The 12,963-nt window shown below is 43.8% G+C and overlaps 1 protein-coding gene across 1 annotated transcript; it reads right to left on the reverse strand.

The window, feature by feature from the left end:
- Positions 1–770: 770 nt before the first annotated feature.
- LOC120024439 (guanine nucleotide-binding protein G(t) subunit alpha-1) lies at positions 771–7,340 on the reverse strand. Its single transcript, XM_038968681.1, has 8 exons — positions 7,235–7,340; positions 4,082–4,124; positions 3,842–3,983; positions 3,334–3,491; positions 2,919–3,047; positions 2,598–2,727; positions 1,176–1,329; positions 771–961 (listed from the first exon to the last, which is right to left on the reverse strand). The coding sequence occupies exons 1-8, from the start codon at positions 7,338–7,340 to the stop codon at positions 771–773; spliced, it is 1,053 nt and encodes a 350-aa protein (XP_038824609.1).
- Between the last annotated feature and the right edge of the window lie 5,623 nt (positions 7,341–12,963).

The raw sequence follows: 12,963 nt of genomic DNA on the forward strand, positions 1-12,963 counted from the left end.
TTCTAGTATGCCTTATCTACACTTAAAACCCATTTTTGCTAATGAATGGGTTTTGTAACTTATTATAACACAAGTTGAAGTGCGTGTGCAGGTGGAGGCCATCTTGTTTCCGTCTCGTTTCCATCTCTTATGGCTTTATATGCCAGTTACTGGAGCGTAGAGATGATACATTGCCTTACACCTATTCACATTTACTGTCTGGTAGAAGAAGCACTTTCTGCTGACCGAAGGGTCGATGATTCAACTACAGTTCCTATTTAAGACTTTTTAAGAAAGGATGACAGCTTGATTATGATCGACTTATAACAGATATGTACAGGAGAGATCATCTGACATTACACCTCTCTTAGGGCTCGTCAAGGTCTCAAATGAACTGAATTGTCTTTGGTTATGATGCTGGGTTGGACTGTATGAATTCATGTCTGTATGTGTGTGTAGTAATCTATTGGAGAATGGCAGCTCGTAGGGACAGTTTCTCATCTTGGTCCGGTCTTGAGGAGATTGTTGCCTGCAGTTTGAAAGGGGGAGGTGATAGGAGTTAGGCCTGAAACAGAGGAGTGTTTAGAGGAGATAACGTGTGTGCCATTGGGTGGGTGACAGAGAAATGATGTGCTGATTCATAGTGAGTTGTGTGTGGCGCCTTTCAGGTAAACTATAGTTTACTATGGGGCTTTGGGATTCAATGGGCAGAGGCAGACAATCTCTCAGTATCCTAGTATAGTCTAGACCAGAAGAGTTCCACTCACCTATATGGCTATACGGCGTGGCTCTTAGAAGAGACCACAGCTTTTTAGGTTTTCTTTGATGATGATGTCAGTTACGGCGTCAAACACAAACTTGACGTTCTCTGTGTCTGTGGCACAGGTCATGTGTGAGTAGACCTCCTTGATATCTCGCCGCAAGTTCAGGTCCAGGAACTGGAGTTTGATGTAGTTACCAGCATCCTCATAGGTGTTGGGGCCTACAGGGAATCCAACAACATTTAGGGAAATAATACTTACAATACTGTCAAAAGAGTCAACAAGAGCTGAAATCAAAGCTTGCTTATGCTACGGATGACAAACACAATATGCAATAGTTAAGAGCTGACATTGGTCTAACATCAAAAGAACATTGAGAAAACACAGTGTTCCACGGAGAATAAGCCAGTGGCAGATCTGCTGTTGTGAGCCCACCGTCGTAGTCGGGGAAGCACATGCTGAGGTGAGCCTTCTTGATCTTCTCGGTGAAGACGTCTTTCTTGTTGAGGAAGAGTACGATGGAGGTGGCAATAAAGTAGCGGTGGTTGCAGATACTGTTGAACAGGTGGAGACTCTCGTGCATTCGGTTCTTCATGAGAGAATCACAGATGGATTACATGCATGAAACAAGCTAATGAAACTGATTCTTCTACAATTCATCTCTCCATGAGATCACAAAGCCGCTACTCTGACCACTACTCTGTCCATACAGTGCCACGGTGACTACCATTGTCTCACGTCAGATGGCATCATTTTAACGTGGCAAGCATCTCCAGGAGCCATCAGTGCAGACGGCCGCCGTGCTATCTGACGTGAGACAATGCAGTGACTACCTCAATCTAGTGTGTATAATGATATCTCACCACTTCATCCTACAGTGACTCCTTCAATCTAGTGTGTATGATGATATCTCACCACTTCATCCTACAGTGACTACCTCAATCTAGTGTGTATGATGATATCTCACCACTTCATCCTACAGTGACTCCTTCAATCTAGTGTGTATAATGATATCTCACCACTTCATCCTACAGTGACTACCTCAATCTAGTGTGTATGATGATATCTCACCACTTCATCCTACAGTGACTACCTCAATCTAGTGTGTATGATGATATCTCACCACTTCATCCTACAGTGACTCCTTCAATCTAGTGTGTATAATGATATCTCACCACTTCATCCTACAGTGACTACCTCAATCTAGTGTGTATGATGATATCTCACCACTTCATCCTACAGTGACTCCTTCAATCTAGTGTGTATGATGATATCTCACCACTTCATCCTACAGTGACTACCTCAATCTAGTGTGTATGATGATATCTCACCACTTCATCCTACAGTGACTACCTCAATCTAGTGTGTATGATGATATCTCACCACTTCATCCTACAGTGACTCCTTCAATCTAGTGTGTATGATATCTCACCACTTCATCCTACAGTGACTACCTCAATCTAGTGTGTATGATGATATCTCACCACTTCATCCTACAGTGACTCCTTCAATCTAGTGTGTATAATGATATCTCACCACTTCATCCTACAGTGACTCCTTCAATCTAGTGTGTATAATGATATCTCACCACTTCATCCTACAGTGACTACCTCAATCTAGTGTGTATGATGATATCTCACCACTTCATCCTACAGTGACTCCTTCAATCTAGTGTGTATGATGATATCTCACCACTTCATCCTACAGTGACTACCTCAATCTAGTGTGTATGATGATATCTCACCACTTCATCCTACAGTGACTCCTTCAATCTAGTGTGTATGATGATATCTCACCACTTCATCCTACAGTGACTCCTTCAATCTAGTGTGTATGATGATGATGCTGATATCTCACCACTTCGTCATCCTCCACCAGCACCATGTCGTAGGCGCTCAGAGCAGCGATGAAGATAATACAGGTCACTCCCTCAAAGCAGTGGATCCATTTCTTCCTCTCTGAGCGCTGGCCGCCCACGTCAAACATCCTGCAGGACAGCGAGAGAGAGGCAGATGTCAATGTTGATCGCCAATGTTATTACTATATTATTACAATGTTATGGTCATCTAAGCTCATTAGATTTCTGAAAGATAATTGTTGGTTTTCAATGTTTTTGTGATTCTGATCAATGGGGATTAATGCGGGTATAATTGTCTTGCGTTGTGTTTTTAGCCTCACCTGAAGTTGAGATCTTTTAAGCCGAACTGGGTCTCTATGATACCAGTGGTCTTTACCCTGGATCGCAACATGTCCTGCTCAGTGGGGATATATCCAGGCTGGACCAGCCTCTCCAAGTCATTCAGATAGCTAGGTGGGACACCGAGAGAGTGGTTATGAAAAACCACCTTCATCTGCTTCATCAACAGACTAGTAAGAGAGGACAAAGCTCTTAGGTGCTAGTTTCCCAGACACATACCCTGGTCCTGGACTAAAAAGCATTCACAATGGAGATCCTTCATTCAAAGAGTGTTTTAGTCCAGGATTGAACTTAATATGTATCTGGGAAACCAGCCCTTTGTGGATATGATGGTGTGCTGTCATGGGGAAAAGGGAACGGGGATGTGGTTGGTCCAGTCCAGGAGAGGGAACCTACTATCCAGCAGAGTCGTTAAGCTGGTACTCGGAGGCCCTGTCGTAGCATGCCTGGATGCCAGTGTCCTTCCACAGCCGGATAATGATGTCAGACAGCTCCTTGGGCATGGAGCCCTCCTCAATGGTGTCTGCTAGATGCATGAGCTTCCTGGAGTCGTCCTACAAACAAACACACGCAGACATAAACAAGTACAAAATCATACCTCCACACTTAGATTGCGTACTATACCCAGTTTGACAAAGGAACATCATATCCCAAATAATATGATGCCTGGCTTGGTTATGTTATGTAATCCATCTGTCTGAATAGTGTTCTGTAGAACAACGTTTCCCAAACTTGGTCCTGGGTGCACGGTTTGGGTTTTGCCCTAGCACTACACAGCTGATTCAAATAATCAAAGCATGATGATGAGTTGGATATTTTAATCAGCTGTGTAGTGCTAGGGCAAAAACCAAAACGTGCTCCAGGATCGAGTTTGGGAACCCTGCAGTAGACAGTCAGTAACTACCTGCTGAGCGGAGTCACCATAGCCAATGTTGAGTTGAGTCATACCCTTTACAATAGCCATGATGGACTGAAGGGTATTGCTGTAGATGATGGTGACAAACTCCATAGACTCCTCAAGAGAGTAACCATCTTGATGGATAATTCTGTTGTGAGAACACAAGAATCCACAAATTAATTTGATTGTTGAGACACTGATCCTTTTATGACGTTTAACTTGGTACAATAGTGTTACTAGACTCACTTCATCTGTTTGACGATTGTGCTCTTTCCTGATTCTCCAGCACCTATGCACAAGTGGGGAAAAAGTACACTTATTTAGATCTCAGGTACTGTATATATAAATTACAGCCTGTGGTAGGAGACCATTATCTGGTGCATGGCAAGGTTTTGGGAGGGTGTAGATCAGTCTCTATAGAAGTAGGCATCACATTTAAAGTACCAAACATGACCACTTGGCTGCAGTTTTAAACTATCTTAGACCTGGATTACAAAAACTAAGGGGCAAACAAGGAAGTGACAGGTCACAAAGTGTACTCCTTTATTCTATTTCACTTTTCACCTTTTCCACCTTTCTTTAACATTCCTCTGCTACTATTCCCTCAATTTTCTTTCCTGGCCTGTTATGGTCCCTGTTGAGTTGGTGTGTACATTTGCCCACAGAGGAGCCACACAAGGGCACCAAGCTCATTACTCCTGTCCTAAGCCCCTTCAAAGCTGATGTCAGGAAGAACTTTCTCTATCCCTGACCTATATTGTCACAGAGATACAGTATGACTCACTTTCCTGCTGCACACTCTACAGCTGTCATGGTTATTATTCTCTCCTGCTTCCCATCTATATCCATCATGGTTATTAGTTGGCCCTGCTGCCCCTCTACAGCCATCATGGTTATTAGTTGACCCTGCTGCCCCTCTACAGCCATCATGGTTATTAGTTGACCCTGCTGCCCCTCTACAGCCATCATGGTTATTATTCTCTCCTGCTGCCCCTCTACAGCCGTCATGGTTATTAGTTGCCCTGCTGCCCCTCTACAGTCATCATGGTTATTAGTTGAACCTGCTGCCCCTCTACAGCCATCATGGTTATTAGTTGACCCTGCTGCCCCTCTACAGCCATCATGGTTATTAGTTGACCCTGCTGCCCCTCTACAGCCATCATGGTTATTAGTTGGCCCTGCTGCCCCTCTTCAGCCATCATGGTTATTAGTTGGCCCTGCTGCCCCTCTACAGCCATCATGGTTATTAGTTGGCCCTGCTGCCCCTCTACAGCCATCATGGTTATTAGTTGACCCTGCTGCCCCTCTTCAGCCATCATGGTTATCAGTTGACCCTGCTGCCCCTCTTCAGCCATCATGGTTATTACTTGGCCCTGCTGCCCCTTTACAGCCATCATGGTTATTAGTTGACCCTGCTGCCCCTCTACAGGCATCATGGTTATTAGTTGGCCCTGCTGCCCCTCTACAGCCATCATGGTTATTAGTTGACCCTGCTGCCCCTCTACAGCCATCATGGTTATTAGTTGACCCTGCTGCCCCTCTACAGCCACCATGGTTATTAGTTGACCCTGCTGCCCCTCTACAGCCATCATGGTTATTAGTTGACCCTGCTGCCCCTCTACAGCCATCATGGTTATTGGTTGACCCTGCTGCCCCTCTACAGTCATCGTGGTTATTAGTTGACCCTGCTGCCCCTCTACAGTCATCATGGTTATTAGTTGGCCGGGTAACTGCTTATGTAAAAAGGACTTTATAAAATGCATTTGATTGATTGATCGATGTCAGGGAGAGACACACACTAGCTCACTCTCTATTCGAGTGTCTATGAGGTGTTGAGGCCCCTCAGGGACAGTGTCAAGAGAGTGCTGTGCTGAATGTTCTTCTGTCAGCAGAACCACCTCACTCTGCATGTGTTCCATGTGGTCACTACATGGCTATTACAACTCAGGAATCTACAATCAATGTTGTGGTCCTAATCAAGTTTATGATGACAAGAAAGTGCTCCCTCCCTCCCTCCCACTGTCTGTCTGTCTCTGTCTCTGTCTCCTCTGTCTCTGTCTCCTCTGTCTGTCTCCTCTCCTCTCCTCTCCTCTCCTCTCCTCTCCTCTCCTCTCCTCTCCTCTCCTCTCCTCTCCTCTCCTCTCCTCTCCTCTCCTCTCCTCTCCTCTCCTCTCCTCTCCTCTCCTCTCCTCTCCTCTCCTCTCTCTTGTCCCCTAGATACTTGCTAAGACTTAGTTCATGAAGTATTGGTGCAGGGTGTTAGGTTAAGGGTGGATGTTGGGGTCAGTGGAGCTATAATAGGTTTGCATTGGGGTAATTAGGTTAGGGTGTGTGTGCAGTAGTGTGGGGTTAAGACTTCTGTACTGCAACAATTGTTGTTTGAGGATTACCAGGGGCTTGAGGTGAGTAATTACCAAAGTGTTCAGAACAATAGTGTGAAAGCCAGGGGGGGATAAGCTACAGCCTCGGGCTCCTGCAGAGTGACCAAGGATGCTTAGCCTCACCGTTGTTGCTAATGCAAAATGTATTGCATCTGAATATCAGCATTTTCAGTCAATTTAGCATATGTCGACAAGAGGGTAAATGTATATGGCATAGTAATTCTATTAGCTTTGACATTTACCTAATGAGTTTGCAAGGATGGTAAAGTCTAAATTACAATCCAATGTGGTTTAGGGCAACTGCATGATTAACAATATAATACGAAGAGACAAGATAACATTGTCTCTGTCTACACACCTGCATTATTCAACACCACAGGAGACTACTATGGACATGATCTTCACATCTCTCTCAAGGCTAAACGACAGAGGACAAAACGATCTCTATCCCCATCCCTCTTAGGATAAAAGGTGCTATCTAGAACCTAAAAGGATTCTTCAGCTGTCCCCAAACGAGAACAATTGGAAGAACCCTTTAAGGTTCCAGGTAGAACCTGTTTCATTCCATGTAGGACCCTTTCCACAGAGGGTTATACATGGAACCCAAAAGAGTTCTATCTGTAACCAAAAAGGGTACTACTTGAAACCAAAAAGGGGTATCCTGTGGGGACAACCGAAGAACCCTTTTGGAACCCTTTTTTTCCTAAGAGTATAGTAGAGTCTACTCAGCAATATAAACATGGGATTACACACTTAGGATCAAAAGGTTGCTTTTAAGAAAGAAACCTTTTCACGTTCTATTAAATACTAAGGAAGCCATCCCGAGCAACAGACCTTTGACCAGATAAGACTCAAGCCAATCACTGGACAGTCACATAGGGCCTTAGAGCCTATGACTCATTTAGTGCATAGTTTGGATACCAGGTTATGATGAGGCACCCCATAGAACACCCTCCACCCAGGCCCTTCCCCAGAGCAGAGGACCAGAGGACCAGGGGGCCAGACAGGCAGACATTACCCAGAAGCAGCAGCTTGACTGTCCTGGCGTCCTTCTCTGCGTCCTCCTTGAGTTTCTTCTCAAGTTCTTTGGAGTGCTTATCCTCTGCGCTCGCTCCGGCCCCCATGCTCACACCCCGGCTTCAGCCCTGTACTGCTCAAAACCAAATAAACAGGGAAAACCGTCCTAGCTGATCACCTAGAGGGCCGACTGGTGTCGTCAACTACGCAGCTGGCACGTCAACTGCTTTTAACGAACACCGGTGAGGCAAATGATTGAGTGTTTTCAAGTCTTAGAGAAGATTTTAGGCATCCTCTGTCCACCTGATCAGGGATGGCCAATAGGGCACAAGGACAGAAGACTCCTGGGGCAGGGGGAACCAGATGCAGGGGTACATGGCGTATGAGTGACCTAACCTTTTTTAGGTTGAGGTTTAGGAGGACTTTGCTGTGCTCAGCGGAAGATGCACATCGGCTCAAGTACTTATCTGGCCTCAGCTGCCTTGATAAGAGTGAGGGAGGTAGAAAGACATCTATTCATCCACTGGCCTATGTTCCATGAGGAGTACAATACCTTAGTAAGTAGTAAGTAAGTGAGGTAGAAAGAGGTTAGAGGTGAGATTTCTAACACAAAGAGGAAACAAGGTATACAGTTGATCAGTGTACAATGATGCATGCTATCGCTTGTTAATGAGAAGCTCACCTATAGTTCCCGTTGTTCTACAGAACACTGGTCTACAGCAGGGCAGAGGTAGTTACTGCTGTGGACTTCACTGTCTAACTCTTAGAGACTCAACTCTATTTGAAGTGTGCCTCTCATGACAAAGTTGACGTCACCGTATAATGAAAAAGACTACACAGACTACAACATACAGTGCCTTCGGAAAGTATTCAGACCCCTTTACTTTTTGTTAAAATATAGCCTTATTCTAAAATTGATTAAATCGTTTTTTCCCTCACCAATCTACACACAATACCCCATAATGACAAAGGAAAAAAAGGGTTTCAGAAATGTTTGCTAATATATATAAAAAATAAAAAACCTGAAATATCACATTTACATAAGTATTCAGACCCTTTACTCAGTACTTTGTTGAAGAACCTTTGGCAGCGATTACAGCCTCGAGTCTTCTTGGGTATGATGCTACAAGCTTGGCACAGCTGTATTTGGAGAGTTTCTCCCATTCTTCTCTGCAGATCCTCTCAAGCTCTGTCAGGTTGGATGGGGAGCGTTGCTGCACAGCTATTTTCAGGTCTCTCCGGAGATGTTCGATCGGGTTCAAGTCCGGACTCTGGCTGGGCTACTCAAGGACATTCAGAGACTTGTCCCGAAGCCACTCCTGAGTTGTCTTGGCTGTGTGCTTAGGGTCGTTGTCCTGTGGGAAGGTGAGGTCCTGAGCTCCAGTCTGAGGTCCTGTCTGAGGTCCTGAGCACTCTGGAGCATGTTTTCATCAAGGATGTGTACTTTGCTCTGTTCAGCTTTGCCTCGATCCTGACTAGTCTCCAAGTCCCTGCTGCTGAAAAACATCCCCAGAGCATGATGCTGCCACCATGCTTCACCGTAGGGATGGGGCCAGCTTTCCTCCAGACGTGACGCTTGGTATTCAGGCCAAAGAGTTCAATCTTGATTTCATCAGACCAGAGAATCTTGTTTCTCATGGTCTGAGAGTCTTTAAGTACTGTCATGTGCCTTTTACTTCCGTCTGGTCACTCTACCATAAAGGCCTGACTGGTGGACTGCTACAGAGATGGTTGTCCTTCTGGAAGGTTCTCCTATCTCCATAGAGGAACTCTAGAGCTCTGTCAGAGTGACCATTGGGTTTTTGGTCACCTCCCTGACCAAGACCCTTCTGCCCCGATTGCTCAGTTTGGCTTGGTTTATGCTCTGAGATGTTCTGTCAACTGTGGGACCTTATGTAGAACGGTGTTTGCCTTTCCAAATCAATACAGTTTACCACAGGTGGATCAAGTTGTAGAAACATCTCAAGGATGATCAATGGAAACAGGATGCACCTGAGCTCAATTTCGAGTCTCATAGCAAAGGGTCTCAATACTTATGTATATAAGGTATTTCTGGTTTTAATTTTCAATAAATTTGTTAAAAAATATTTTTTTAACTGTTTTCGCTTCGTCATTATGCGTAGATTGCTTAGGATAATTTTTTTTCATCATTTTAGAATAAGGCTGTAATTTAACAAAATGTAGAACATGATGGCTTCCTGAAGACACTGTACATTACTCAGCTCACACTTGTGGAACACACTGAGGATACTGTATACTCAGGGTTGTTCTAGGTCCCAAGAAACAAAGATCTTCTGTTGAATCTGAAAATTAATCTTGATGGTTGTACAGTCGTTTCAAATAAAACTGTGAAGGACCTAGGTGTTACTCTGGACCCTGATCTCTCTTTTGACGAACATATCAAGACTGTTTCAAGGACAGCTTTTTTCCATCTACGTAACATTGCAAAAATCAGAAATTTTCTGTCCAAAAATGATGCAGAAAAATTCATCCATGCTTTTGTCAGTTCTCCTAATTGTCCCTAGAATTTCTAAGCAAACAGCTGGAGGCAGGGCTTTCTCATATAGAGCTCCATTTTTATGGAATGGTCTGCCTACCCATGTGAGAGATGCAGACTCGGTCTCAACCTTTAAGTCTTTATTGAAGACTCATCTCTTCAGTAGGTCCTATGATTGAGTGTAGTCTGGCCCAGGAGTGTGAAGGTGAACGGAAAGGCACTGGAGCAACGAACCGCCCTTGCTGTCTCTGCCTGGCCGGTTCCCATCTCTCCACTGGGATTCTCTGCCTCTAACCCTATTACAGGGGCTGAGTCACTGGCTTACTGGTGCTCTTCCATGCCGTCCCTAGGAGGGGTGCGTCACTTGAGTGGGTTATGTCACTGACGTGGTCTTCCTGTCTGTGTTGGTGCCCCCCCTTGGGTTGTGCCTTGGCTGAGATCTTTGTGGGCTATACTCGGCCTTGTCTCAGGATGGTAAGTTGGTGGTTGAAGATATCCCTCTAGTGGTGTGGGGGCTGTGCTTTGACAAAGTGGGTGGGGTTATATCCTGCCTGTTTGGCCCTGTCCGGGGGTATCATCGGATGGGGCCACAGTGTCTCCTGACCCCTCCTGTCTCAGCCTCCAGTATTTATGGTGCAGTAGTTTATGTGTCAGGGGGCTAGGGTCAGTCTTTTATATCTAGAGTATTTCTCCTGTCTTATCCGGTGTCCTGTGTGAATTTTAAGTATGCTCTCTCTAATTCTCTCTATCTCTTTCTTTCTTTCTTTCTCTCTCTCGGATGACCTAGGACCATGCCTCAGGACTACCTGGCATGATGACTCCTTGATGTCCCCAGTCCACCTGGCCGTGCTGCTGCTCCAGTTTCAACTGTTCTGCCTGCGGCTATGGAACCTTGACCTGTTCACCGGGCGTGCTACCTGTCCCAGACATGCTGTTTTCAACTCTCTAGAGACCGCAGGAGCGGTAGAGATACTCTCAATGATCGGCTATGAAAAGCCAACTGACATTTACTCCTGAGGTGCTGACCTGTTGCACACTCAACTACTGTGATTATTATTATTTGACCATGCTGGTCATTTATGAACATTTGAACATCTTGGCCATGTTCTGTTATAATCTCCACCCGGCACAGCCAGAAGAGGACTGACCACCCCTCATAGCCTGGTTCCCCTCTAGGTTTCTTCCTAGGTTTTTGCCTTTCTAGGGAGTTTTTCCTAGCCACCGTGCTTCTACACCTGCATTGCTTGCTGATTGGGGTTTTAGGCTGGGTTTCTGTACAGCACTTTGAGATATCAGCTGATGTAAGAAGGGCTATATAAATACATTTGATTTGATTTGGTTGTGGAGTTCTCAGGGTTGTTTTTGAAACCAGTGGACAGCCAGCAATCTGTTACATGTAAGGGATTACAAAAAAAACGGTAACTGTAATCCGTTATGTTACCAGCAAAAATATTGTAATCAGATTACAGATACCGGTACTTTTGAAAAACTAGATGATTACTTTGAGGATTACTTTTAAATCCAGAAAGGATGTTTGCGCAAACAAATATTTGACACTTCTCTGTTTTCTCATTGACATTCAAATCAGCATTGAAAAAAGTTTAAGTTTGTTCACCTGAGTGAGTCTGACCACAAGTCAGAGACCGCTATGATGACACATCAAATGTGTTTGATGGATCACGGGAAAGGCGCAGGAATAGGCTTTTGTAGGCTACAGTCCAAACTATGTCTTCCAATGGTGCAACTGCTGTCGGCATCCAAAGATTATCCAACTTGAATAAACGCTTGGAGGTCAGGATGACAGCAGTGGTGTAGTTTATGGATTGTGGTTGTTGTGGATGGCTGTTCACAAATCTAAATGTGTATTTGAACCCAATAATGGTTGAATTCAAGAAGTTTAAGCTGCCTATCAATCATTGTTTTTGAAACCAGTGGACAGCCAGTGCAAAAGGTGCTCTTGCAACAGCTGCATAGTGTGGTTCCCACCCTATGAGCAATAAAAGCCCCACATTTATTCCAATCTAATTCCTGCTGATAAAAATACAAATCCATAGGCCTAATGGACACATGCTCAAACTCTCACACTTGTGATAGACTTAAAGGGGCAATCTGTAGTTGCTACATCCATTTTTGGACTTATATATACATTATATATACAGTACCAGTCTAAAGTTTGGACACACCTACTCATTCCAGGGTTTTTCTTTATTGTTACTATTTTCTACATTGTAGAATAATAGTGAAGACATGACATCAAAACTATGAAATAACGCATATGGAATCATGTAGTACCCAAAAAAGTGTTAAACAAATCTAAATATATTTTACACTTGAAATTCTTCAAAGTAGCCACCCTTTGCATTGATAACAGCTTTGCACAGTCTTGGCATTCTCTCAAACAGCTTCGTGAGGTAGTCACTGGGAATGCATTTCAATTAACAGGTGTGCCTTGTTAAAAGTTAATTTGTAGAATTTATTTCCTTCTTAATGTAGAATAATAGTGGTATTTTACCACTGTTACTCTACAATGTAGCAAATAGTAAAAATAAAGAAAGACCCTGGAATGAGTAGGTGTGTCCAAACTATTGACTGGCACTGTGTATATATATATATATATATATATATATATATATATATATATATACCCATTGATTCTTGAAGAATATAACTTATGAATGCCTTTCGCACCCCATCAGAACCATAAACATAAGCTTGTTTTTCTCCAATGTTTGTAAACATTGCAAATGTAAACAAACACTGTATAGCCTCATAACATGGTTAAAACAATAATTTTGATATCATGAAAGGTCAGTCCTTGCATCCATAGCTCTGTCTATTAATCTGAGAGTGGTTACATTTCTCCAGGCCCATCCCTCAGCTTTTTACCAAAACAGAGGCGGGGCGACCATTTTGTTATTGTTTCATCTGTGGATTTGCCCTTTAAACAGCTGCATATTATCAATATATCAAAGTATCACCAACAAAAAGGTAAACAATAGGCCTATAGCAAATGCAGCATATGGCATACATTTTTCACATATAAATAGCCCTTTTCAGTAGTACTCAAAGCATGCCATTCCATGAGCACAGCATTTATTTTCCAACTCGAATCAATGAGCCCAATCAGTCCTCCATGACAACAAAATCATTAACAACAGAGTAGGGCTGGCTAATAAGTCCTTACTTTTGGGGTTATTCTCAGGTAAAACAATTTGGCTAATCTATACTTCCAT

Source organism: Salvelinus namaycush, chromosome 2 (genome assembly GCF_016432855.1).
Source record: "Salvelinus namaycush isolate Seneca chromosome 2, SaNama_1.0, whole genome shotgun sequence".
Taxonomy (NCBI): domain Eukaryota; kingdom Metazoa; phylum Chordata; class Actinopteri; order Salmoniformes; family Salmonidae; genus Salvelinus; species Salvelinus namaycush.

Bases quoted from the DNA above. Each gene is read 5' to 3' on its own strand.
- LOC120024439 (XM_038968681.1), bottom strand. From the start codon at position 7,340: ATGGGGGCCGGAGCGAGCGCAGAGGATAAGCACTCCAAAGAACTTGAG. The intron at 3,048-3,333 runs GTAGGTTCCCTC...TGTCCCACCTAG, and splicing joins CTTAACGACTCTGCTGGATA to CTATCTGAATGACTTGGAGA. The intron at 1,330-2,597 runs GTGAGATATCAG...TCTCTCATGAAG, and splicing joins TGGTGGAGGATGACGAAGTG to AACCGAATGCACGAGAGTCT.